Source organism: Penicillium samsonianum (assembly GCF_028829775.1).
Source record: "Penicillium samsonianum strain IBT 33392 chromosome Unknown utg000003l_segment0_segment0, whole genome shotgun sequence".
Classification (NCBI taxonomy): Eukaryota; Fungi; Ascomycota; class Eurotiomycetes; order Eurotiales; family Aspergillaceae; genus Penicillium; species Penicillium samsonianum.
In genome coordinates, this window is record NW_026643261.1 from 6,697,557 (window position 1) to 6,724,499 (window position 26,943).

The following is a 26,943-nucleotide window of genomic DNA, read 5'->3' on the forward strand; positions in this document are numbered from 1 at the left end:
AACAAGGAAGTCCAAACAAAGACTTCAAACATTCCAAAGGGCATCGCTGAAGAGCAGACAAAGAGATCGCCGCCAACACCATTCAATCCCTGTACACCCAAAAGATAAAAATAAAGTCATATCCACATATTAACGATTGCTGACAATGGTTCCCAAGGCACGCCGTTTCCGAGTCGCATGCTCCTCGATTGGACGAAACCGTTCATGGTCTGTGGCCAGCTTCCTCTTGAACATACTCAGGTCACCAAGAAGATCATGCATGTGATTTTGCATCTGTTCTGCCTCCTGCTCGGTGACATCATCGGTGATAGTATCATCATCTTCCCAGACGTCCATGTCAGATTCAGCATCTGAGACCAAAGGGGAGCCTTCGCGGTCTTCCGGATCATGACTGAGCGGTTGATTCTCATCCTCCAGGGACGTAATGCTAGGCTTTCGCTGCTCAATGGTAATGGGTGGGATTGGGTTCTTGAGACTCTCAACCGCTAGCTTCAGATGCATGCGCAAGGCGTCGTTTTCTGTTTGTAGTTGTCGAATCTTGCATTCACTAACCATCTGGTTCTCCTCCATGAGGCGTTGCATTTTCTCGACTTTCTGCTGGTACTCTTCGAGCCTTTCATCGGAGGCCTCGCTTGCCCGCTGGTTGACTGCTGCTTGGCTCACGCTGAGTTGAAGAGTGCGAATTGTCTCTGTCATCTCCGCAATCTGTTGATCACGCTCGGCTGCCGACATTTGATCTTGGTTGACCCGTGCGCGTGTCCGAATATTCTTGGCTTGGTCCGCATAACGAAGGGTCGAAAGTGTCTCTTCGTAGTCGGCAGGTGCAATACAGGCAATCATCGCAGTCTTGGAGTTGCCGCCCAGACTGTCCTTCAATAGCCATGTCAGGATCGAGTCGCGGTATGGTACTAGTTCTTTGCCCTTTCGTGGGCCGCGGAGTTTCTTGGGATCTGCAAGCGCTGCAATGACACGTCCTAATGTAGTCAAAGACTTGTTGATATTTGCACCCTCACGAAGTCTAGCGCCAGTTGCTTCGGTAGATTTGGCTCGCTCGGAACCTGCCAGATCGACTAACCGAATCCGAGCAGTGCGCTCAGTCGTCTCATCTGTTGACAAGTCGTGGTGGATCTGTTTTAAAGTGATGGTAAAGACTGCGTGAGATCGAGACGAAGTGTCGTTCATCTTTGTGCTAGCCGTGGTTCGTGAGACGTCGCCCTTTCGCATAAACTTCATCAATTCAGTGTAGTTCCTTGCGGTGACCTCCGTCAAATCCTTGACATATGGACCCTCTGATGGCGATTCGCGAATGCGGAGATAATGCGGGGGATCTGTCCGTGGGACCAAAAGATCGCGAACATGCTCGTTGTATACTTCGAAATAAGACACTCGGACGTTGTAGCTGATATCGGGAGAAGGCGAATTCTCAATGCGCTGGAACAGATCCTCGCACGTCCGAGGAATCAAACCGGGTCTATCTGGTGTTCCCATCATGGTGTAACTCTTTCCTGAACCCGTCTGTCCGTATGCGAAGATACACGTGTGGTATCCTTCGAAGTTGTGATCCAGGAATTCCTCACCGAGAGAGTTGTAGACATCTTCCTGGTGTGCGTAATGCTCATCCTCCTCATTATGGGACCAAAAGGAATTATCGAATGTAAAAGATTTATCTTCCAAGATCTTGCCGCGGGCCTGTGACTTGGGTTTTCCTTGATCGCCGGGTTTGGGTTTCGGTGCTTGAAGGCAGGTCATCTGCGTGCGCGGGTCCATCGAAATCAAACATTCTGCCTTGCGATCGATTTCTGCAAGATGAAGTTAGAATTCACCCTCCACTTTCGGGGGTATCGCGCCTCCCCGCATCCCTCTGAGACAACACCTACCTCGAGGTAAGAACTTCCGCACTCGCACGACGACGCGCACATTTCCCCCTGGTGTTGGGCTAGCCATCCCATCTCTAGTATTGGATATCGCGAACCCCTCTCGCGCGCGGAAGGAAGGACTTGAAGCTGTGGATCGGAGCGTGGCGGCGGAAGCGGAGGTGGAGATAATGCTGGGTGAGGTGATTCCTGTGGCGGCCGATATGTCGGATGAAGCGGCTGAAGATATCGAGCCCGGGCCCGGATGGCCGATGTGGTGATAGAAGCGCGGATCTAGCGCCATGTCCCTACTGCTGTCGCTTAATAGCTGCACACAAGCGGCGACGGCGTCGCGTCGTCGATCAAGAAGAGAGTGGTACATGCAAGATTGATTACATGCAATGGGAATGACAAAGGGGAAAATAAGAGATAGATTGGCAAGGGAATATGTAGATTGGAATGAGTGAAAGGGGGGTCGGTACTGTTGCGCGTTGTTTCCTTGGGGAAGTTCAGTTCATTGTAAACACACGTTGTGAGTCTAGAGCATATTTTGTTTTGATGGAAAGAATGTATAATATAATAGAAAAAAGAAAGAACGAAATTGAAATTGAAGTAGAAAATAATAAGAAAATAATATAAGTTAACAAGATGATTTCCAAGGTTCTACGACATCAAAGTGTCACCGTCTATAAGTCTTGTTGCCATAGCAATAGCCCGCTAACTCCACTATATATACATGCTCTACTGAAACCTATTGAAACATATTGAAACCTGCAGTAGATCGCTTTCAAATGTAGTTCAATTCTCGTAAAATATGTATATACATAATTATTTGATTTTCGCTGAAAACCCTTTCTCCGTATCAAATTGTTCAGTCTTTGTCAAATTCTGAAGTGTCCGCCTGCATAGCCTCAAACAAGTCCGCATCCTCGTCAGGTTTCCTTGTGGGGCCCCAGCTTGGATCGGGTACTGGGTTGCCAGAAGAGTCCATGTGTTCAGTCAAAAGTTCAGCAGGGCCCATCTCGCTGTGGGCAGCCTTTTGCGTAGCGTTGGTCTTGGCTCTGCAGGTGGCAGCTTCCTGGCCCCGGTTTTCGCCTTTCTCCTTGGGCATGATACCTATGATGTCTTGATAATGTCAGCAAGAGTTCTTAAGAGCATCGCATCCTCCACCGTCAACTCCTGATGCTCTTCTCATGAGGTACAGGGGTAAAATTGGGCTCCATACCAAGTTATTTGTGATTATACGTAGTTTTGGTTCAGTTTGTTTGATAAATCCTCTCAAATCTGGGGGAAAACTGTCTATATTTATGCAAATTGTGAAGGTGGCGCCAATGATTCGATCATGACGATGACATTAACCACCACCTTGGGCCCTTCTCCGCACTTGCCATTCAGATGCATCTAGTTGTGCCACTGATTCTATTCTGTTCTGAGATCTGCTTTAGTGTGAGCCAGTCAAGTGGTGCTCGCTGTGGGCCGTGCTTGTTCTCGAGGTAACTCATGGGATGGTGGATGTATGGATATGCCATCATAGTTTGCCACAAAGCTCTGTTTTGCGATGATTTTTGATACCATCGTAGATAGTACCTTCTTTAACCATCTGTCTGGTGGCAATCGAAGGGCATTAATTCTGTTGGCCTAGTAACTACCCTGATTGAGGGTGTTTCACAGACGCAGCTACAATTCGGTTATGTGCAGGTGAAAGCGAACTACATAACGCCGAGATATCACTTCTTTGCGATCTAGATCATCGACACCTAAGAAACGAGCATAAAGTGAGAACCATTCTGAAAAGTGGCACTTAATGGCGGATATCCTTGATAGATGACATTATAAGCTACCACTGGAATGCTTTACCTACATAGGTAAGTGTGTAGCATTTGCGGGGCCCCGTGATATTGGGGATATCTCCGGCAAAAGCCTAAGCGGTGAGTTTGGCGGGATGCCGTGGTAACCCCCCAAAGCCTCTCACTCCGTAACAGACATCTCATTAAAAAACAGGAAATGCATAGAGTGCCGGAAAGCATGTGTTGATAACAGGCGGCTTCTTTGATAGATTGATCAATGATGGATTTGATGAATTTCACCAAGGCACAGTTCGACCAAGATAATCGAGGTATTCAAGTCCGGGTCGTTCTTTCTTTGCAATGAGTACATTCACCAAGTTGGGAATGCTTTCTGCGATAGTAAGCCGAGCATCAGGACCTCCCAACTCGGTTTTGACCCACCCTGGAGCCATCACCACCATTGGATGCGATGGGCCCTGACGAGCTGCAAAGCTTCGCATGAACATGTTCAGCGCGGCTTTAGTGCCACGATATACCTCTCGTAGACCGGTTTCATTGTTGCTGATGCTTCCCTGTCCAGATGACATCACACCGATAAGACCCTTCGGAGCCACATGATGTGCCAGACTTTCAACGACGCGCATGGGGCTGAGTGAATTCGTGACCATGACATGTATAAAATCCTCGGTTGATACATCTCCGATGTTTTGGGTTGGGTCACGATTCGTTGTTCCAGCGTTCACAAAGAGGACGTCGAATATCTTGCCCGACAAGCGCTTGTCCAGCGCCTTGATTTGATCAGGTTGGCAAATGTCCAAGGTCTCAATGTCAACCCGGCCGTTGTATTTGTCTGCTAGCTCGTGGAGTAATGTTCGCGATCCACCGCGGACTGTCCCGACAACGTTCCATCCCTTTTCTAGGAATTCTGCCGCCATGGCGTGGCCAAGGCCACGTGAGGCGCCGATAAGAAGGATGGTGGGGGCTGGAGTGGACATCGTGCTAAGGTATTTCAGACTTGTCAATATAGTTGAGGGGATTGGGTCTTTTTTATACTTCGTAGAGTCGGCTCGGCATTTTCTGGTCCCGGGTTATCTCCGGGTCGGATTCCCCCTTGGGGAAAAGGGGTGCTTGTGGTATCAGCAAGCAATCCCTGCTTGGACCTATCACAACTTATAAAGCATTGGATTTCAGCGGTAGAATATTGGAATTACCCACAGGTGGAAATGCACGGGCCCGCTGATAGGCGCCGACATACCAAGCTCACAGGTGCAGCGGAGCCGCGGGCAGCTAAAGTCTGCCCCCATTGGCCATTCGGGTAGTTACAGTGTAGGGAAGCCTATTATCACTGCGCCAGTTCGGATTTTGCCTGCCGTATAGTTTTCAATATGAATATTCTATACATAGGTAAAATTTAACTAATTCGGTCGCATTCTCCGCACAACGATGAGACGGTGAATGGGAGACTAGAAACGGCCGCCTTTGACGCCGTTGTAAGCCTCCCACTCACCGTCGACGCTGGTTCTTTTTTCTCCCATACTTAGCTGCCAGACCCTAACCTGTAGTCTGTTATTATTGTGGGATACATGGGAAGCTCAGACATTATGGATAAGAGTGTATGGACGCCCATTGTTCCTGGCGTAGGCTCGGATTTCATGGGCATGTGCCTCGCACTCATTATCCCGGAGCACTTCTGGGGTGATTCAAATACAGAGGCATCGCAAGCGACTGAGGTGCTATCTGATAGCACCGATCCAACAATAAAATCAGTCGTATCCTGGCTGCGCACTTCCACGGTGTTTTTGAAGCAGCAACCCCATCTTGTGGTGCTTCTGCTCGGATATCTATGGCGGTCCCTGGGTATCGGCGTCATGCGACTATTGATTATCTATGTGCCTAAGAGATTTCAGATGTCATTCTCTCATGTGCGTACTTTTATATTAGTCTCAATTCATCAGCGGTTTTATTTTTTAGATTGGGTTCTAATTGATATTTTTAGTCTGCCTATTTCGTTTCCCTGGATAGCGCAACTCATTTTACAGTTCTATTGATACTACCAGCTGTGAACCGCTTCCTTGTTAATCCACCGAGGCCGGTAAGTGATACTGCAGACCTGAAACTCGCCAGAGGTAGCAATCTCCTATCAGCTTTGGAAAGTGCTGGTATGGCGCTTGCGCCATCGCTGATTCTCGTTGCCATAAGTTAGTTTTCGACTCCCAATCCCATTAGCGTCAATTGAGCGAAACTGACTGTCAGAAGGGATCGAGCAGAAAGAAAGAGAGTGAGTAGAGTCGATGGTCGAGTAGAGCGGCAATGATGGAGGTATGATAGCACTATGGTGCTGGAGATGGCCACTACTTCCAGTATATCTGCTGCCAATGAGGCGTTGGTTCGGAGCATAGTAGACCCTAACCGACGTAAAAGTAGAAAGGCAAGCTGGCAGGCAAGAAGTATCACGAGAGAGACCTATAGATTGTGTTGGCTATTATGCTTGGAAAACAAATTCATATAATGAGTTCAATAGATGAACGAATGACCTACTAGCTTACAGAGCAGTCGCCTAGACCGCTTGATACGACGGGGCTTGTTCCACAACAGCCACAGGGAGGCAGTGAGACTTAATAAGAACAACGCAGTTGGCAGGCAAGCGAAGAATAAATCTTCAAAGTAAATCGTGAAGTCAAAGCTTCGACAGGCGACATTGACGCGGGGCCCAAATGCGGCATCAGCCACACTCAGACAAACCGCCCGGGCCGTCGAGGCCGTAGTATCAGCTAGCGTAGGCAGAGAAAGGATGTGGCTCCAACGAGCAGACACCGTCACAAACGAAGGGGTGAGAAAAGCGGACAGAGAGAGAAAGGAGGAAGGGGAGAGAGAGAGAGCAGGAGATCTATCAATACTGGTCCTGTCACGTGGATATCTCATCCCAACAAAGAACTGGAAGCCAGAACGGCCCCTAATGTGACGCTCTAAAATTCGAGGGCCAGTTCCTCTTCGAATACTAAGCTCTGGGGCCATCGTGGTGATATTCCGGAGTCCGACGCTTATCACGGCCAATCATCATACACAACAGGACTCCGAATTAGCGTCTGAGGTATGTCCAATTATATTAACCGAATAAACCGAACTGTAAGACATGTACTGACTCACCAAGTCAATCAGTTTCTAACTAATTAGGCGCCAACGAAGACAACGTAGATCTTGACGAGAAAGGTCAAGCAGGCTTAGAAAGACTGCATTTGCCTGCCTAGTCATCAGTAGTAGAAGAATTGGACAATTATATATCTCCTTGCAAGTCAATTCATGCTTTAAACACCTTAACTTCTTTATAGAGTCATATCTGTAGATATGACATCAAACACACTCAAAGCAAACCTGTATTAGAAACTATTAACATTGATATATGCACATCTAACTATAAATTGTAATCTACTCAACCTCTACAACACCAGAACAAGGCAACCCGCATCATTGAATAGCCGCGCGAATCTATTTCGCCGGCGCAGCCTTCCAGAACAACCACGCAATGGCAGCAACGAACTTCAAACCAGCTGCCATCCACAGCGCAGACTGCATACCACCACTGCTACGACTCAGCCACCCACCAACGATAGCACCGATAAGAAGACACACAACGCCACCGACACGACGGTTGCGCTTGGCATTCGTAGTCGGCTTATTAGTGATCTTAGGATCCGACGCAATATCAAAGTAAACACTCGTCAAGACCACGGTCGGGATCTCATTGTAGCCCAGCGCACGACTGCACGTCATTCCACCAGCGGATTGGAAAGCCAGCAGGCCGATGGGGATCAACTCGAGGAAAAGCGAGCCACCGGTAAGAGTGGCGTCAGTGGAGGTGTGGGGGATGAGATCGGCTTCGATTAACGCGACGGCGATGACGATGAGCAGGGTCTGTACGAGGAATGAGACGAAGAGGGTTCCGCGACGGAGGGCGCCGACGCTGCGCATCGCGATCGAGAAGATCATCGCGCCGAAGAAGAAGGCCGCGATCGAGACGAGGGACTTGAGCCAGCCCCATGGCTTGTTATTGGGTTGATTGGAGGCGCCGAGGCCGAGGAAGATAGTGTTTCCTGTTTTGAGGAGGGGTTGTTAGTCTTTTTTGTTTCGTGTTTCGGGGGTTTTCGTTGTTTGGCTTTGCGCCCCCTTTGCGGGAGAGCGTCGGGTATGACTCGTACCAGTTTGCATTCCGAGGAAGCAGGACCACGCATTGTAGGCGCTGCTATCGCATAGACCGGTGAGGAAAGTGAGGAGCAGACAAACCAAGTCTGCGTGTGTGGGCGTCAGGTTCTGCTTCCATCGTAGGGCGACGCTGGACTCTTTGACGGGGACGTCTGGGGCTTCGAGATCGGGTGCGACCGGGGTCACTGTCTTCTCCATTTTGACAGAATAATATGAATGTGTACTCTGTACTCGGTACTCCGACAGGGTAATAAATAGGTCGAGGGCACAGGTAAAAGCCCGAGTCGTACAGAATTTTCGCGTTCCTGGGCGGCACGAGGCGACTTCCGAAGGGAAAACTTAATTTCTCGGCGTTGGGTCCGATTGCGGTCCTTCCAATGTTCTTACCACATGCAAGTACACAAGTAGACTTCTTCAGGGACTCTTTAGGGCTATATAATATTGCAAATCTTGCAGCTAATGCAACTAAAACCCTTTTGAATTCTGCTGCCTGGAAGCTCGGCACGCAATAGTGGAGAGAACTGGTGTAGTCTCGGATAGGGCTGAATTAAGGTAAAGACAGCCAACCACATCTTTATATTACCCGTGGACTTTACGTATTAGCATAGGTAAGCACACACAACTGGCATCCATGGATACCTACTACAAGTAGTATGTAGGTATCACTGGCTACACCTGAGTAATATATATAAATAGGGTGTTGATATTACAATTCTGGTTTACACCTATTGACCTACCTTCCAAGGTTCTTCAAACCCATTTCTTTATCAATTTATTATCAATTCTATTAATACGGCCTCCTTAGCCCTTAGCTATCTGCTATCAGACTCAGATTCCGACCCTAAGGTTATTAACGCGTCCCTACCCGAGTGTTTACCCGAATCTATACCCGAGTCTATACCCGAGTCCCTACCCGATATACTAAGCCGTGCCGCGGAGATAGACCCTACCGCGGTACTAATACTAGGTCCTACCATCAATTGCATATTGCCATATGCAAGAGTTGACCTAGGGAATGGAAGCGACGACAAGAACGGGTTCAAGGCCGACGCTACGCGAAGTGATGCAGTAGAGGGTTGCGAAATCTGTCGAATCACCGGCAAAATGTAAGCCCTAACCTTTCTTCATATTAAACATGCTTGTAACATAAGTAGCGTGTGACCGCAATTCCTGCAGGGAATTTTCAGTCTTACCTAGAATATGCACAATCCCTGCAAGTATCTCGCATCTAATGCAGCCACTGTTTGAACTAAGAAACAACTGCATCTTTCGCTCTCTCCAACCCTTTATCTCAGCTTTGTTATCCCGATGTATGCTGATATAAAATGCAAGCTCCGACCCAGGAATTACTGATAATAATAGCGCAATCTCCCTCAGCTCTGGTGTGAATATACAAGGTCAATCCCAGGCGCCATAATCTGCCGCGTGATACCAAGGCGCTAGATACCGCTCACCGTAAGCCAAAAGAGTGCCCAGGTCAGCAATTGAGATGCAGTCTAGGAAGTGCCAGGACCTTGGCAAAGGCGACGATTTCGGTCTTGCGCACGTTTTTGTTTTTATCTCCTATGAAGCTGAGGAGATCTGGCTTGTGTTCTCACCAGTCGTCCCAAGGCGTTACAGTGAAGTACGTACACATTCCTCGGCCTAAAGGCACTTCTTCCTTTCATCCGGTCAAACAGCTTTTTTCTTGCTATCATCATCCGTACCTCGTGACATATTTTTGAGGTAGCCTTTCTCCCTAAAGCGGATAGGACCTCTGCTCCTCACCAGGATTGGTCTTCCTTCACCTCTTTCTCTCTCTCTCAACAATCAAAAGAGAGAGGTCGCAAAGGTGATCGCGGTCGTGACGGAAATCGTGGTGGTCGTGGAGGTCACAACAGCGACAAAACCCAGGACGAAGATGCCAATTTGAACGCCAACAATAACAATAAAGGCAAGAGGAAGGAGGGGCTTTGTAACGAACCTCCGGCAAAGACATTCACGAATACGTGTGCGAGAAGCACGGACAACCGAGCTCAAACCCAAGTAAAGAACCCCCTACAGATGCCCCAAGTGCCCCGAAGAAGTGCCCTACTATTACCCGATTCCTGTCACCCTGACCTCATCTCAGGAACGAGAACTCTTTGATATCACCTCGGCGGCAGATTCTGAGGAACCAGAAATCCCCAGTAATCAGCCTTCTCGCAGTATTTTGCCTACCTCTCAAGCGAGCTAAGCCCAGTTAGTTCCTTCTCCATTCCCTCCCAGCTCTCCTGCTCACCCTCCCCTTACCTTCCATTAAACCCCACCTTTACCCTCCCCAGTTTTTGCCCTGACCAACTCTCCACCTTCGATCACTTCCTTGGAAGAAGTTCATTCCCAACACAACATTGAACAAGAAGAGTCAGAACCCGGTAATCCCAGTCTTACGACTGCTGATCCTCTGAGAAAGAGGGGAACTCCGGCCTCGATGACTGTCTTCACACATTTGGATCCGCCACTTGCAAAGCAGAAAATGGCTCCGCTAAACAGCCCGGCTGCCAATTTTTACCAAAGAGACTTCCTCGAGCTCGAACGAAGAAACGGGCCCTCGGTTGTGGTAGAAACGGACTTTTCAGAGTCGCCTTCTAAATTGATATCCGATGCTCGGTTCTGGCTATCCGAATCTAACGGCGATATTTAAATGGTCATCACAATCAAGATCGGTCGGAGCTCGCCTAATATCGTGCTAGAGCCATTGGAACTTGTGAAAGATAGGGTTAAACGTCAGTAAGTCATTACGATCAGCCAGTGCAAGAACTACTATGTCTAACTCGAGGGCCAGCCGCTTATTATCAGCTTCGACAAGCTCTTTCTTCGCCCATCGAGCAGCCTGAAAGGAACAAATATCAGCCTTGACGACGCTATTTTGAAGAAAATTGCCAGGAACGTCTGGGAAGAGCAAGGCTTTTAACGATGGCTCAATCAAAGTCGCTCATGTTATATCTCTTAATAAGTTTCCCATTTCCATATCCTTATAGTGTGTTCGGGGCATTTGTTGCGCCGAATAAGTCAAAAGCTAAACGAGCTTCCAACAACGAACGGCTGAACAAGCGTATCCAATGATTGCTCTCGCTTCCTCATCTCACTTATTGCTCACTTACTCCTCAGTTCTAAGCGGACGTCAATATCGACAGAAAAATGATCACCGTTCCTTTTGAATATCACCAGAGACAAAAACTAGACGTAACACTTACGCACCTATAACTTACTAAAAAAGAAAAGGATAATCGATTTAGCTAACTACGTAGGGAGTGTGATCTGTCACCTAACGGTGGCATCTGCCGACACCCTCGAGCGATGTAGAGTAGATACATGAAAAGCAATGAACGAAATGAAGCAAATGACGATAAATAAACCCATGTACGTATGCATCGACCTAAGCCAACCCAACAAAGAGTATTGCGTTCGATCGACCGAAGCGCACGACCTCGACATAATGATAAAGAAAAAACGCAAGAAAAAAACTCAAGAAAAAAACTCAAGAAAAGAACTCAAGAAAAGACAGGCTGTGGTTTGGTTGTGGTTCACGGAGACACCACGATTAACACAAGTGCATAATCCAAGCTATTGTCCTTGGGAGAGATCTCATTTCCAGAATGCCTTCCCTTATCGACTCTACCTTCCTCGAAATATTTCTGAGCGGCATCAGGGAGCCAACAAGACCCATCAATCAAGTTCTTACCTGCCGCAATATTGGCATCCGACACTGAAGGAGTGGATATGTAGAGTTGGGCCATGGACTCGCCTGGGGCATATTGGGGGTTTCGGTTCCCCAACATCAGGGCTTTGTGGTTTCAATGGAGATTTCGAGTAGAAGAGGAACCTATATAGCCAATCAACTACCTCATTATCCATTGGACACAACACCTTTGGTCACTCAACCAAATTGCTTCACACTGTATACTAAATACATATCCTTATCTCGTCAAATAGAAGTAGACCTTCCCCTGCCACTCTTTACTCTCAATACACCCGGCCACCATGTTATGTTTCACAGCTCGATAATACACCATCATTGGTCGCTTATCGTAGACCAAAGTCGCAGAGACGACTCCATTATATTTGATTTCACGTAGCTGTCAAGAAAATAAATGTCAGACTTTATACCCCGAGCCAAATACGCACAAAGTTCCTTCAAAAGCCACAACAACACGTGCGCATAGATATGTATAGCTATGCACCACTGGAGATGTGTCACAGGATAAAGGAAACGGACTTACAGATGCACGCCCCCAATCCTCGAAGGACACCCGCTCCCCGTTCCGTGCAACAGTCAGCGGCGCCACGTCGTCGGTGGAATAAAATGTATTGCCGAACCAATTTAGCGTGTCCAGTTCGTCTTCGAATGGGTGGCCTGTGGCAAGGATATATCCGTCCCATTCGCCGATCAAGTCGTCTGGCTGAAGGGGCTTGAGCTCGTGAAAGACGGTGTTGATTTTCCCGCTAGTCGCCCAAGGGTGTTTGGTGAGAGAGACGAATTTCTTGGCTGGGCTTGGCTGGAAATAGTCGAATGACATGATTGGGAATTGGATTGTCATCTTTTGTGTGTGTGTATGTGTGTGTGTGTGTGTCGTTGGCTAGGTACAGCCCGAGGGTCTTCGAAGGCGTGGTCAAGTCTCTGGTTTCTGGCCTGTTGATGGATGTGTTTCCTCCATCTTTATGTTAGTGTGGACTTCCTGTACTAAATATGAGATGTGAGTGAGGTCCACACATAATGTATTTCCTATAAGAGTGAAAAATGGGCGCTTTCAGCGCTTAAGGCAAAAATCCCCAAGTATGTCACGAACTTTGACCCGCACACACCAAGGCATATAGAAGACATTGGTGCCTATCTGAGGACCCTGCAGACTCGAAATTCCATCTGATTTGTTCGACACGAGCCACATTCCAAGGGTGGATTTGCCCCGCTCCGTGGCTGTTTTGCTTGAGTTGATAAAGAATGGGCTATTATGTACAGTTAGTAGAGAGTTGAAATTCTCGCTAGAACCTCCTTTTTGGCGGGTAAATGATTCGATACTTTGGCATTCAATAGTGGCCAAGGAGAGTGGAAGTATCAAAGGACATGCATACCTATGTATGTAGGTAATGATTTGATATTCCGACTATTCGACCGCATCAATAGCCACTGAGGCACAGGAATGTACGACTAAACTCAATACCAGCCACCTTTTGACAGTAAGACAAAAAAACCCCAACCATTTGGCTATTTCTCAATGATCCCACTACCTGAAGCAAAACACGGCCGCATTCTTCGGCCTCGAACCCCTCATCCGCTCTAGCTGCAAAAGCATGTTCTAATAATGTATAACTAGAGAGATTGGTAGCCAAGATGGGCCCGAAGCGAAGGAATGCCCCGCTTACAGAAGCACAATGGGTGTGCAGTAAAGTTGTAACTTGTGAATATTTTTGAAGCTAGTCATGTTATCGACATAAATTTTCCCGATACGTAACCTGTAGCAATCCTGGACAGCGAAATCCACCCACAACGACAACTCACAACGCCCAAGTCCTCACAACCTCAGTAGAATCCTTTTCAATATCCTTCCAGTCCAAATTCCCCCACCTCGCAGGCCTCTCAATAGCATCAACAAACTGTCTCAGCGCAAGCACCGTCTGCACCGCCCAGCGCTCCTTACTAACCTTCCCAACGCCCACAGCCAACGGCGTCATAATAATTCTCCCAATCTTCCCCTCCCCCTCCGCAGCACGATTATGTCCCTCAACCTGACACAGCAAGCTCCAAACACACTCATAGACAATCTCCTTGTCCCACCGGACATCCCCAGGCTCACGCATCGTCGGACAAATAGCCACCCATCCGCAGCCGTATTTGTTCTGCTTTAGGTCATCCGGGAACTCGACAAGTGTGCACGAGCCTGGCGGTGCAAAACCGCGCCATTTTTCATAGAGGACTGTTTGCGCTGCGCGTGTCAGGGCGTGGTAGTCTTGTCGTGGGCTGAAGGTCATTGAGATGGCGTGGTCGAAGGCTCCGTCGAGGCGGGCGTAGGAGTTTGCGGGTGAGACGATTAGGTCGAAGGTTGTTCCTTCTGGGAGGGAGTTAAGGCGCTCGTGTATTAGGGTTATCTTTAGTTTTTGTGGGTTGTGATCTGGCCAGGTCTTTTCGAGGGCATCGTTGAAGGCTGTTATGAAGTCCTTGTCCATGCAGAGCAGGAGGATTTCGGGGATGTTGGTTGTCATCTTTGGTGAGGGTTTGTTGGTTTGGTGAAGGGAAAAATATTGGTTGTTTGATGTCAGCTGGCAGATTTTAGACAGCAGGATTTAGTTTAAATAGATGGAGCCTCAAGCCATCACCATACACAGCCCCACGTATGTGGGGTCTCCACTAAGCGTGATGATGACTGGCTTTGCCTATTGAAGGAAGACAGATGTCAGTCGCTGAGTAGAAGATGAAGCTGTCATGCACTGGCTGTATTCAGGAAAGGTTCCTAGGTACATGCACCTTCTCTTAACTACATGTGGCCATCCATGGATGATCTGCAGGCAGAAATAATATTCAGGCACCGAGTATGACGTGGACCCACCTTCCTCTTTGGGAAGCATATGTTCACTCCAGGGCTGTGCTAAAGGCAATTAATACAAGCTATGTACATGTACGCATAGACAAAAAAAAAAGAGATTCATTCATCCAGCCCAATATCCCTCTCTTTCCTCAGAGTTGGCTCCTCCGCCGAATCGGCACCACCCCCCACAGCCCGACTCTCCTCTTGAGTCGACACGTACCGAATCAAGCTTTCACACAACCGATCTAGAACCCACTCGGGCTCTGTTTGTTTTGCCAGCATGGGACTGCTCTCACCGATCCAATCCCAATTAAGAAGTCCATATTCGTCTTCATTATTAGAAAGGCCATTGTCATTTTCCGGCTGGTTTCTCTGTGATGATGGTGGCCGAGATCGCGGGTCAGTGAACTGAATGAGCCGGGTGAACTCGACCCATTCTTCGTAGGAGTATTGTCTTCGCTTTCCTTCCCGTATCTGTTTCGAGGTGCGGCGAATAGCGAAGGCAAGTTGCTGAGCAAGCTCAATTGGGGTCGGATCGCGGACAAGTTCCTCGAGGGATCGGTGCGGATGAGACATGGCTAAATCATGTATTTGCGGTCTAGGTTGACTAGACCTCTCGGGGTCCGCTCTTTCCCCAGTGCCGGATTCATCAGCCCCCTCAAGTGGGAAACCGCCCTCTTGCCGCTTTTGTTTTTGGCGAGACAGTATAAACTGGGCAAAGACGGGAATCCGACCCAAGCATGTCTTGTAGGCACTAGATTGAGGAAGTACGAAGTAATCGGCGACTACTTCAGTGGCGCGCTTGAAGCTGGCGACGATTGTTTCGCTCATCTCGGAAATGAGCATGGTCATGGTTGGGATGGCGATTAGAGACCATACCACAAAGAATGGTCTTCCTGCATTCGAATTTGGTGTGAAATCACCGTAGCCGAGGGTTAGAAGGGAGGTGAAGCAAAAATAAAGTGATTCGAAGTAGGTCATGGCTTCTAATTGCCAAAACACCACTGCTCCGCAAGACCACACAATTCCGAAAGCAACGATGCTGATGATCAAATTGTTCCAGCGACGGAAGCGCATGGTATTGGCCTGGATACGGCGCATAGCATCAAATCGGTCCTTTTCTTCACGCATGATAAGGATCCTGGGTCGGCGAGCCGTGGCAAGGGCGTTGATGCTGTTGCGAATTGGCCGATTCTGCCGATGAGTCCTGGACTTTTGGCGGGTGAGAGCCGGAGGGGTGATAGCTTCTCCACTAGTCAGGCGTTTCTCTTGAGAAGATTGGAGCTCCTGAAAACTGACTGATCGGTCGAAGGTGGATTGCCGTTTCTGTTCAATGTGTTTCCGAATGACATTGTCGTAGTGAACCTCGTGAGCGAATTTATAGATGCTTTGCACAACCAGTCCGAGAATGATAATTCCAATGACCGCATATGGCCAAACAAGACCTCGACCGACGGCACTGACGGGAATTATGTTGCCATATCCTAATGTAAGAACGGTGACGTCGCAGAAGTACAATGCATCGGCGAAAGAGATTCCGATTACTTTTTGAAAAATAGCTGAGCCAATCAACAGCCAAACCATCAATGCAGTCATTTGTAGGATCAAGGTTCGTTGCTCGTCCGTCAGCGAAAAATGTTGCGGGTATTTACCCAGGAAATAGCCTAGCATGTTGATCATCAAGATGACGCTCAAGACAAAGTAGAGGATTGCCGCAATGATAGCACTCCAGTAAGCCTGAGAGTAGATCCTATCAATGCCTACCGGAGGAGCATAGATCTCTGTGGCTATGGTAATTCCAGAGAGCTACAAGCAAACGTTAGGTCTGAGACATACAAAACCAGAGACTTTACTCACGATTCCCGCGGCCATGAACCACAAAATGATCGTCACGGGCAAAGCTATAATGTAGCGTACGATCTGAGTGAAATTAACCAGTAAAAATGCGTTGCCCACGATTCCGCAGAAAAGCGAAATGGCATTTAGGACAGTGGCCCTATTCGTGGTGTTAGAGAAACCTGCTTCACGGTAACATCCTCTTGCTTTGTACTCACCAATGAGGGTCTGCATATCCTTCTTGATTGGAGGTTCCAGCAGCGCTATTGTTTCCTGGAAGAATTTTGCTTCGCCATGGCATAACCAGCGCAACGATTGACATGACATTGGCGAGTGGTCCCGCTGTAGCAGCAACTAGCGGGATGGCTGTCGATGCAATCCACCACGACTGTGGCTCGTCATCCTCAGGTGGTCTCATATGAAACTGATCCCGAATCCATTCCCACGGGGACAGCCTACCAGACTCGTCGTCTGTGGGCATTACAACTGTCGTATATGTTTATCTAGCATGACCATGTGCCCATATTGGGGGCAGTCGCAAGTCGAATGAGCCTTGGAGGTCTGAGGCTAAGATGTTCAGATATCCCGAAACCAGATCGCTTATCAGGAACCAGATGTTTGAGATAAGGAGAACTTCAAGGACCGCATCCTCATCTGTCCCTGGTAGGGTGAGATTGCATCAGGACAGTGGAGAAGACGGGTACGAGTTTTGATGGTTGTCGACTCACAAGTCTCTGCAGAGAGTCGACTCGAATAATAGCTCAGTCCTCTTAATTCGAGGGTTCAAGCACAAGGTACCACACATTTGTGATAAATGATGTCAAACGATCAGCTCCGGGTGACAGCGGTCCCGTGACCGTCCCACATACGTCATCATTATACTTCAAAGTTAACCTTGGAACAACAGAGCATTTGAACTCTACGAGTTATTGAATATGAGAATTTTGAACAAGCTTCCAAGGTTGTCAAATATGTTCCAACAAGCTCCATAAATAGGCCTGACAGGGCAAATAAGGTTGCATGGCCACATGGACTTGGAATCCACTTCCAGGGCCGGCCCTGGCTATAACGTATGTAATCTTATGACCTCCCACCTGGACAATTCTATAAAATTATGCCCTATATCAAGTTCAGACTGTTATGAGCTTTCTATCTCATGTCAGCTCCCAAGAGTGTTCACCGAATATCAGATATGGCCGCTCGGCTCTTTTCTCCGGCTCAACCTTGGGAGACAACGTCTCACAAGCTCGGTATGACTCCAAATCAAGAAAGAGATTCATAAAACCAAGTCTAAGCCAATATGTGAGGTAAGAGCTGGCCCACAGCGCCTTTCAGCATCTACCCAGCGAAATCAAGAGCAGAACTTTCCCCTTCCCCCAAAGCTTCGACATACCATACACCAAACCAATCATCTTAATATCAACCACCATAACTATATTTAATAGCCATCCCCATCCTTATAAATAATACCTCAAATCCCAGGATCACCATGCAACCCAAGACAAAAGCCAGCGGTCATGCACGCAACCCCCACACCCCTGCCCCTCGTCTGTGATAGGGTCGCCACACCCTCGGGTACCCCCAACCAACGTGCATGCAGCATTTGAATTTCGAAACCTAAGCCAATAGCAGCTGCGATCACCTGCATGAGAAAAACGCAAGTTGATCCAACGCTGGGACCTACACTTATATGAAATGTGACATCAGCCGCCATCATTGGAGAGATAGTACCTGCTTTGGAGGGCGCACAGCCAGTGAACGATCAAATAGCTAATTCATATTAAAAGCTGAGCAACCAACGGCCTCCCCCGGGGCGATTCTAGGCGCTTTGTTATGGTTCCACGGGGCGGGGTAGTGATCCACACTGTACGATGTAGGTACTTGCATGGCGCAGGAAGCGCTGGGGGTGAGGGGTAGCTCTAGGGCTATCACATCACATCCCGTTTTGGGTTTTAGGTGGATATGGACTACGTGGAAATAGTATTGATTTTACATGGTACAATTGAGAGTCTCGGGATGTATAGAATGAGAAAGTATAACGAGTGTTAGGGTTGGTCTATCGGACGTTTGGGTCGTCTTGGTTCTATGTACAACCCGGTTCCTCCGACCCAACATCAAATCAAGCACAACGGACAGGACAAAATAACAAACAGCTGTAATGCAAAAGACAAAGGAAATAAAAGACAAAAAAAACAGACAAGCACGTATATAAAGAAATCGCAAGATGGTATCATCGAAGCAGAGTGACACGGACTTCAACGGCAAGACAGAACGGACTTGACGGCCAGAAATGAAAAGATTAAACAAGGACGCCAGAAATGGAATAGAATGGATCAACAGGGCGCCGTCCTATGAAGGAAACGAGACCAAAAGCAAGGCGCCGGCACCAGAAAAGCAAGGTAAAAACAATAACGATGATCTTTTGTGTCGAACGCTGGGCAACATCTGCCGATGGATCGAGAAAACAGACAGTAAATGCAACGAGCAAAGCCAGCCGAAGCCAAAGGAACACGCTCCAAATGCGATTCAACAAATGTCAAATGCTCCAAGTGTAGATAAGAAAAGCAGCAGTAAGAAAGTCTCTGTCTCTTTTGGGGGGTATCGCTCCCTCGGCAGTCGGTAGTTAAAAAAAAGCGCATGAAGAAAAACAGCCTATGCAGCCGCCGGTCGGCGCAGAATATCTTCGCAGTTGGCGTCGAATCGCATATTCCAGAGTCGAATACTATTCATGAGCTTCTCTGTATTTTCAAGCTCACGGTCGCGACCGAAAATCGATTCGACAAATTCACAACCTGCATTGCGGCCCATTGATACGGGCCCTTTGCCACCTTCTCGCTTGGCGGCCTTCCACATGTAAAGTTCGCAGCCCTTGAGGAGCTTCTTGAATCGGGACCAGAGGCGCTCGCCACTTTCCAGGAAATCTTCGACGACTTCCTGTGCCTCCACGCGTTGGATGCGAGGGAGACATTCGTCGGCCCTCTTTACTTTGCCCGCCAGCTTGATCAACAATAGCCACAAGTCGCCCGCGACGTCGGCCATGGGCGTCGATGCCCCGTGATGAAAGACGGTCCAGTCGTAGATCCACTTGCCAAGGGAGTTCGCATCAAACACACTACCAAGCAAGATGATCGGTGCCTCGGTTGGGTCCCAGTTTTTGATCGAATAGCCTGCTGGGATCCCTGCGGCCTCGGCGTCATCTTCAGTGGCGGTGGGTGGCGGTTTGGCAGTAGCAGGGGGTGGTTTAGGTTTGTTGGGAGTGCGAGTTGATGTGGATTGGCGCCTGGTGCGTGAGCGTCTGGCCGCTTCGATATCCTCGTTGTTAGGAGCCTGAGTGAAGTAAAAGTGAGAATCAGCTGGATTTGATTTGCGGTAAGAGGTCGAGGTGGTGCGACGATGCTGGCCAGGGCCATCTCGAGTGGGGTTCGAAGCCGGGGGACGGCCTGGGCGACCGGTACGGGGCTCGCGGGCGTTGGTGCGCGGGACATCGAATGCTTCGTCGACCACATCTACGAAGATGGGTCGAGTCTGCGATTGCGACGGGTGGTATCCGTTGCAAAGGCCATCCCCCGTAGGATGACCGGTCGAGGAATATCGATGGTGTTTGGGCTTTCCCGCAAAAGAAGCACTTACATGATCGTGCTTTCGCGATGGAATGCCATAGTCTGGGGTTGCTTCATAGTAGCCTTGTGGGTAGCCCGATGAATACCATGGTGTTTCTTTCGTGGCCGTGTAACTGGCCTTGCGGTTGTGCCGTCGCGAGGTGCCCCGGGGTGAAGTGTAGGAGTTGGCGAACTGAGAGGCGTAGTAGGCGTATTGAGGTGAGGTGGGAGGTGATTGAGTGTAGTCGTAGGTTGACCACCCGGGCGGTGGACTGGAGTAATGATACATTATCGCAGCATATGGAGAACCAGTCGATCAGATAAATGTAAATGGGAGGCGACAAGCCGGAAATGCAAACAATCCAAAGGCAGTTAAATGAAATCAGCAAAAAAAAAAGAACACCAAGTATATTATACAGGATATCGTGCACCCAAACAGAAATCGACGCCGACTTTAGAACTGCAGGTCAGATAGGATTTTTTTTTGATAGTAGGACCGTCACCGTGGAACGGTTTCAGATCGAAGAGAGGAGGGTTGAAACTGAATGTGCTGAGAGAGCATTTGAACGTTCTTCGGTCAATCCGAGGAAAAGAGAGAGAGTGCGTTTAGGGGATCCTAGGACCCAATATCTCCTATTGATAAAAAGGAGGAAAACAAAGAGCAGAGAGACCTCCGCTCCAAAAGATGTAATGGCTTTGAATTTAGAGAGAGGTGGAGAGTGGTGGAGAGTGAAAAATTTCAACCCGATGAAAGGGAAAAGGAAGATGGATCCCAATGTCAGCGCCGGCGATATTGGCGCAGGCCAATCAGTGCATCCGCTAGTGGCCGGCGCGTGTGGGTTGGCGTTGTGGGCTGTGGCGTTTGGATTCTTGCTTACAGGTATTGAAATTCACGAATTTCAAGGTATTCTATTCATTTTCCTCTGAAATTCAGGTTTATCTTAATTTAAGTATAATATTCCTTCTTCTGGGTGATAATCCGTCTCTCTTATAGCTTGCGCTCGAGGTCAGTTATTACATATCATGACTCAACTTCAGGTGGCAGCCTTGGAAATACAATCGAGTCACCACTCTAGTAGAAACTAGTACTTTCTATTTCACTCACGAATCTACCATAGCCAAAGTACCATTAAGTTTCGATGTCGCTACCCCTCAAGCTAGTCCAGATGGAGACGCTTCCTTTGGACGCTACATGCAAACCGCTTGGCTGATAGCCCCCCAGTTGAATCGGGCAGCGGACAACTGCATTTTCCTCGGTGTCTTTGACTTTGCCAGTCTCAAGGCAACTGCCTAGCCAAGTTTTTTTTTTTTCGCTCTTGGTGGACTGACTCACTCTGAGTAAAGACGAAAAACCAGGCGTGAATGTTGCCACTAAGACGTAGTGTCATCCAAAAAAAGATCTTACTGGCTGCCTTACAGATGTCTGGCGATGGAACTAGTTTAGAGCACCCCTCTATCAGCTGGCGTGTCACGGTTGGGTTGGATGAGCGCAAAGCCATGTGCTCGACTTCCAGAACTAGGCTACATTTTCTATGCCTCGTACAGTTCATCTGCATGAACGCTATCATTAGTTGCAGCAACACGGAGAATACTGTATACGGCAAAATGGTACTTTATATCGATCATATGAAACAATATCCTCTACTGGTAATTACCGATGTAAGTACTTATAACTAGGCAGCGCTTGATGTATGCAGTGCTCGATCGAGCAAATTAACGACGGTTCCATGGTTGGACCGACGGCATCCCAGATTTCACGACGGCCCATCCCGCCTCGTCCAGTGGTTCAGACTCCACTAAACCCCCAGACAATTCGGACATTATTACTTTGTACTATCTGTAACATATACGAACACGTTGCCATGGCAAGAGAAGCCACTAACGAGCCCCATCAGTATCTCTTTTACACACACATCCACTTCGCACTGCCATCTTGGGCGACATCACGGGCCATGCATGGGCTTTACCGCTGCGTCGCTGGGCAGCAACCGCCATTTTGGGCAAAAATATAGAGAATTCGCAGACCGCAACTTGCTCTCTGGGTCTGACCATCAATATCTTGAGTGGGCTGAAAATACTTCCGCCTAGTAGTACGGAGTAAAAATAGTATTGTTATTATCAAGTATGAAATCGAGGGATGCGCAGCGGCTGTGTACAACGCGTTAGGATCGAAGCCGCATAATTGGGGGCAGTGTGTCCTCCAACCATAAGCAAAATGAAGTCACAGAACTGTTATGTATCCATTTTTGACATTGGCTGTCCACAGTTCATTGTTTCAGCGTGGGGCGATGAACAATAGGCGACTCGCTATCATTGCGATCACATTCAATTTCAAGCCCTAGTCTGCCTTTTTGGGACTGGTCTGACACCAACCAACGCTATCAGATGTGCAGTGTGCGTCATGACCGGCAGTGCTATATAGACTACACACTAATATTACAACGACATCTACAACTTTTCTCTATTCTATGAAACAGAGCACATGCCTCTGTATGTTCAACGTAAAGAACAGGACCACCGCAACTTCGCGCAGCCACAAATACGACAAATACCGACATAGTTTTTACGCTCACGCACTAAAGGAATGAAAGATGGAATTTCCAGCGCGTCCTTGCTGCCCACACAAAAGAATCCCAGGTCCACCCCTGATTCGAGGATTTTGTTTTTCTTGAATGAGTCAACCCTTCGAGAATTACCCCCTTGTCTTAGCCAACCAGCCAAACAGAAGGCAAAAACCCGACCTATCCTGCACTGCCGATCATCTAGGGTTGCACATGGCTTATTTTTATTTATTTTCTAAAAAGGAATTATTAATCAAATCACCCATCTAACATATTTTTTGATCGTATCTGCAAGCTAGATCTCACATGCAGGCAGCCGATTAAAATATTTTTTATGTAGATGTATCTGTTCAGCATAGATTATCCGGCATCTAACAGATCTTACACGACAACGCCCCCTATTTTCACTTCCTTCGCCACCCCAACCAAGCTGATTTCAGCTGTGGACGGACAAAAAGAAAGAAAAATAAGTCAATATAATATTTAATTTGTTTAGTGCGTAACGCCAACTCGCCTAAGAGTCATGGAATTTCTGGAACAAGGTTTAAAGCCCAAAACCCACAACAAGCCCGCTAACAAGGCTGCAGGGGGCCAACGGGCTGGAAGCCGGGACGCATGTTCCCTCGGCTGTAGGAACATAACCTTGAACTGGCGCACGGGGACACGCACACAAATCTTTGTACACCGTCCCCCCCTGAGTGAAATAATTGGCCCTGTTTATTTTATATCCCATGCTTCTCGTGCGACATGCGAGAAGCACTGTAGGTGAGCTTAGTATGGCCTACAGCTAGTGTATCGTCCATATTCATATGCTCGAAGCACGGCGGTTTAACGGCTCAACATCCTTGCGAGACAATCAGGTTTTGGATATAGGGGGTGGAAGCCTAGATTGCCGTGTGGGTACTCCGTACTCCGTGCGGATTACAGAACCCTGGTAGATTGCGGATTTCAATGTGGATTGATTGGTAAATTTGCTTTTTGATATCAAGCCCGCCAAGTCCGTTAGTATACAACATAGGGTGGTAATGATAGCAACGGGCTTCACCTACACTTACAAGCACCTACCTCCTCACCCCCTAGCTATCTAATTAAACCTGCACGCACGCAGGCTCCGGACAAGGTCCATAAAATCATATCATATGAATGTACGGAGCACTTTGTACTCCGTAGTTTGCAACAGAATCATATTTATCTGCCACCCCTTGCACAAGCGGACATCGGCTTTGCCGCGGGAGAATCAAAACAAAACCTTGAACCCACTTTAGTGTTTGTTATTGGTATTCTAGGCCCCGTTGGAATACTAGCGGTCGGGGAAATCCTCGAGGGTAATTAGTACGTGTATTATTGATATCGGGCTTGTGTATTCAGCTTTTGAGGTTTTCATTGTGCGTGCTGATCATGCAGGGTTTGCATACCTGCCCTTGCCCTGTGCCCTATAACGTACTCCGTAAGCGCCTATAGACCTAGGTGTTGGTTGGTACTTTTGTCGTTGCGGCGTGAGATGTGTGATAGGGGCAGGGGGCTTTCGTTGGGTTGTTATGTGGTGGTTTTTTTGCGCCTTTATTTACTTTTTGCGCTTACTTCTAGCTAGGGAGGACGCGGTTTGGTTATCTCCGAGTGGCTTGGTCCAGGCCCTATTTGACCTTTGGGCCTTGGTGGTGTAGAATGTAGATGATATTCCGTACTCCGTACAACGTATTACAAAGGACTTTTGTTCAGGCGCAGCAGATGATTGGGAATCGCTTTTGAATAATGAGCGAACGAACGGTGAACCCGTTGATTCATATGCATGTAGAGTTCATTCCATAGATAAGATTATGACATGGTCTATATTTGGATGCTTATCCTGATTTTGTAGGTATATGTACAGACATGCATGAAATGCTATTTAAGCCTGTGGCAAACCCGAAAAAGAAGAGCCCGTATGTACAACGTAGATAGTATTTGCTGGAGGCAATATTGCTGCATATAGAAAAAATGGTATCATGTTTGTCAAAAACACAACACGCGAGTCGCTGATCCTCGAACAAAGAAAAATCCAATGAGTCCGTCCAACCAAAATGCTGTAAAGCTAGAAACCGCAAGCATATAGCTCGGGCAAAGATTAAAAAAGGGATAAAAGGTAAACCGTCTATGCAACCATGTACTCGCCGTCACCCCGCTTGGCCTGCATAACTCGGGACCAACGGAAAGCTTGCGATGAAGCTGGTGCCCTGCCGCCAGCCAGCGGAGGCGGGGGACCGAATCCGCTAGGATAAATTGGGAATGAAGATTCATCAGAATGCTCCGCCCAGATCCGTTCCAGAAGCTCTAGACAGGAAAGGTTGTTGATAAAGCCAGAGTCCTTCGAGATATCCTTGCAGCGATTGCGGATAATCGAACGGTGATCGTCCTGGACACACTCCGAGCCGACAATGAACAAGGGCCACAAAAGATATACGTCCGATTGCACGGTAATGATGCAGTGCATGGCGAGCTGGACGAGATGCTGGATACGGCCGTGAGACGAGGGAAGGGTCGGCTCAGCTAGACGTTCGCAGTAGAGAAGGGCAGCATGACGGAAGCACTCCGAGATCTGGTAGACGTCCTGGAGGTTCTCAGGTGCCACCTGGTATGCTGATGAGGAAGTCTGTGGCGTCACATAGGTAGTAGCATTCCAGGTCATTGTAGATGCAGATAAGGGCGGGGAAGGGAAAGCGGCCTGAGCAGGTGGGTCGAATCGCCAGGATTCGAGTCGCTGCCTGAGCGAATACCACTCTGTCCAGAATTCTGGAGAGGAAGGACGACGGGATGAGTCACTGCTTTGCGGCGGCGTGGGAAGAGAAAATCCGTATTCCGGTACGGAGCCCATTCCTGGATTGGGCACAACTGTTTCCCATCCCGGGAACAGCATATTAGGAGGGAGGGACGCAGTGGGGACAGCAGCATCAGTTGGGCGCGATAGGTTGGGCTCCTGGTCCTGACTGAGGAGATTCAAACGTCCCAGCTGAGAAATCAGCTTGAACAGACGACCATCACAGCCGGCCAGGTTCTCCAGACCCCATTCTCCATCGGTTATGGAGCTGATATCCAAACATGTTCCGCGGAGTTGCACATCACGGTCATTTGTGGTTGCTGTCAATGTATCAAACCACGAGAACATACGGATGAACCATTTGAGGTCATCCGATATGACACGGGAATGGCGCATTCGGATCGCAAGTAGTCTTGTTACTCCAGCAAATTGTGCACGGAATCCGGCAACGCCAGTATCACAGCCGTGGAAAAGACAGAGCATTAACAAAGTCGCCAGTACGGAGTCTGACAATCTGCGACGAGGGTCCGCCAAATCAGCATTTAAAGCCTTGACGGCCATCCCTCGATGGTGATTTTCTTCTCTGATATACCCTTCGACCATTGAGATACCATATCGATCTTGGAAATCTTCATCGGTTAGAGCGCGGTGAGCCATTGATGACATACGTGCCGGCAAAGTTCGTTCCGTGGAGAGGTGATTGTGCTCTCGCCTCTGGCGCAAGTTGCTCGTAGCCAAAGTTGCAATCGCCTCCTGCAGAGCCTCGCTCTCCATCGCCAAGCGTATAACGTGAGTTCGGAACGGATTTGTTGGGGTGTCAAAGGCCACAATCATGGGGGCAATGACTTCGGCGTAGTAACTGATGAGATAACGAATACGCGGGGTCCGCCCTACAGATCGTGCCAAGAGGAGCTGAGAGAGTGACGGAGAATGGGCGGCGTTCCAAAGCACATGATAATTAGGATCATATTTGACATCCTCCTCATCCGTGTCTTGTGACGCAGGGGGAGTAGCAGCCTGTGTTGAGAATGGAACTGCGGCCGGCCAAACCAGAGAACCCGAGTTAGCTGTCGGGCTTTGAATGGGAGCATATAGCAATGGCGGCTCCGGGGTCATATTTTGGCCCGTGTTGTTTGCGATCATCGGCCGACTGGGTAACGGAAGCCCTGAAATCGCAGGCGGAGCAGCAAGCGTGCTCGACCACGATTGTGGATCCGGCATGTCCATTGTCCAAGCCATATTTGAAGACATGTCGAAGGCAGCTGGCATCATGGGTGGGCTGCCTTCCAGTTTCACACTCGGCGTCCTTGTATCAAACGATGCCATTGCAGGGCCGGTTGACGGAGGCATCGGGGCCGAAGCATTACAAGGCACCCGCGAAGAAGACGGGCCACTGCTGCTTGAGGCCTTCGGTTGTGATTTCGCAGAAGTCCCCGACGATTGTCCTTCCGATTGCATCACCGGAAGCTTCTGGCCCCGGAGTTTCCCTCGACTTGCGACTCCCATACCCCATGTCAACGTCGTCTTGTATCCGGAACATTCGCGGCCGAGGTCGAGGCACTGGGAGCAATAGGGTCGGCGCCGGTCACACCGTGCTCCTCGCTTGGAGCAGGCAAAGCAGTCATCGGGCGCTCCGCTGACCACTGTTCTCTTGCGGCGTTTTCGGACCGGAGCGTTCGGGTCGGTCTTGCGAGATTTTCCCTTGGACGCGGGGTCAGGCGCGGGACGATCTGCATCATGGGAGGCCATCTTGGACGGGCGTGGGCAATGC

General features: G+C 48.7%; 10 protein-coding genes across 10 annotated transcripts; 1 reads left to right on the forward strand and 9 right to left on the reverse strand.

The window, feature by feature from the left end:
- Window positions 1–129: 129 nt before the first annotated feature.
- On the reverse strand, window positions 130–2,235 carry N7471_006221 (kinesin-3 family protein uncB; the record flags this gene model as incomplete). Its single annotated transcript, XM_057278940.1, has 2 exons — window positions 130–1,799; window positions 1,878–2,235. The coding sequence occupies 2 exons, from the start codon at window positions 2,233–2,235 to the stop codon at window positions 130–132; spliced, it is 2,028 nt and encodes a 675-aa protein (XP_057138550.1).
- A 489-nt stretch (window positions 2,236–2,724) lies between these two features.
- On the reverse strand, window positions 2,725–2,964 carry N7471_006222 (uncharacterized protein; the record flags this gene model as incomplete). Its single annotated transcript, XM_057278941.1, has 1 exon — window positions 2,725–2,964. The coding sequence occupies one exon, from the start codon at window positions 2,962–2,964 to the stop codon at window positions 2,725–2,727; it is 240 nt and encodes a 79-aa protein (XP_057138551.1).
- Window positions 2,965–3,936: 972 nt separating this feature from the next.
- N7471_006223 (Short-chain dehydrogenase/reductase SDR) lies at window positions 3,937–4,635 on the reverse strand (the record flags this gene model as incomplete). The annotated part of the gene is made up of 1 exon (XM_057278942.1): window positions 3,937–4,635. One exon carries the CDS (start codon window positions 4,633–4,635, stop codon window positions 3,937–3,939), a length of 699 nt encoding a protein of 232 aa, XP_057138552.1.
- Window positions 4,636–5,241: 606 nt separating this feature from the next.
- Window positions 5,242–5,843, forward strand: N7471_006224 (uncharacterized protein; the record flags this gene model as incomplete). Its single annotated transcript, XM_057278943.1, has 2 exons — window positions 5,242–5,562; window positions 5,637–5,843. The coding sequence occupies 2 exons, from the start codon at window positions 5,242–5,244 to the stop codon at window positions 5,841–5,843; spliced, it is 528 nt and encodes a 175-aa protein (XP_057138553.1).
- A 1,283-nt stretch (window positions 5,844–7,126) lies between these two features.
- Window positions 7,127–8,038, reverse strand: N7471_006225 (YoaK family protein; the record flags this gene model as incomplete). Its single annotated transcript, XM_057278944.1, has 2 exons — window positions 7,127–7,731; window positions 7,837–8,038. The coding sequence occupies 2 exons, from the start codon at window positions 8,036–8,038 to the stop codon at window positions 7,127–7,129; spliced, it is 807 nt and encodes a 268-aa protein (XP_057138554.1).
- A 3,740-nt stretch (window positions 8,039–11,778) lies between these two features.
- N7471_006226 (uncharacterized protein) lies at window positions 11,779–12,399 on the reverse strand (the record flags this gene model as incomplete). The annotated part of the gene is made up of 2 exons (XM_057278945.1): window positions 11,779–11,937; window positions 12,082–12,399. The coding sequence occupies 2 exons, from the start codon at window positions 12,397–12,399 to the stop codon at window positions 11,779–11,781; spliced, it is 477 nt and encodes a 158-aa protein (XP_057138555.1).
- Window positions 12,400–13,354: 955 nt separating this feature from the next.
- Window positions 13,355–14,059, reverse strand: N7471_006227 (uncharacterized protein; the record flags this gene model as incomplete). The annotated part of the gene is made up of 1 exon (XM_057278946.1): window positions 13,355–14,059. One exon carries the CDS (start codon window positions 14,057–14,059, stop codon window positions 13,355–13,357), a length of 705 nt encoding a protein of 234 aa, XP_057138556.1.
- A 440-nt stretch (window positions 14,060–14,499) lies between these two features.
- Window positions 14,500–16,998, reverse strand: N7471_006228 (potassium channel family protein; the record flags this gene model as incomplete). Its single annotated transcript, XM_057278947.1, has 3 exons — window positions 16,437–16,998; window positions 16,240–16,378; window positions 14,500–16,188 (listed from the first exon to the last, which is right to left on the reverse strand). Exons 1-3 carry the CDS (start codon window positions 16,697–16,699, stop codon window positions 14,500–14,502), a joined length of 2,091 nt encoding a protein of 696 aa, XP_057138557.1. The 5' UTR covers window positions 16,700–16,998.
- A 1,872-nt stretch (window positions 16,999–18,870) lies between these two features.
- On the reverse strand, window positions 18,871–20,106 carry N7471_006229 (uncharacterized protein; the record flags this gene model as incomplete). Its single annotated transcript, XM_057278948.1, has 1 exon — window positions 18,871–20,106. The coding sequence occupies one exon, from the start codon at window positions 20,104–20,106 to the stop codon at window positions 18,871–18,873; it is 1,236 nt and encodes a 411-aa protein (XP_057138558.1).
- Window positions 20,107–24,509: 4,403 nt separating this feature from the next.
- Window positions 24,510–26,921, reverse strand: N7471_006230 (Zn(II)2Cys6 transcription factor; the record flags this gene model as incomplete). Its single annotated transcript, XM_057278949.1, has 1 exon — window positions 24,510–26,921. The coding sequence occupies one exon, from the start codon at window positions 26,919–26,921 to the stop codon at window positions 24,510–24,512; it is 2,412 nt and encodes an 803-aa protein (XP_057138559.1).
- Between the last annotated feature and the right edge of the window lie 22 nt (window positions 26,922–26,943).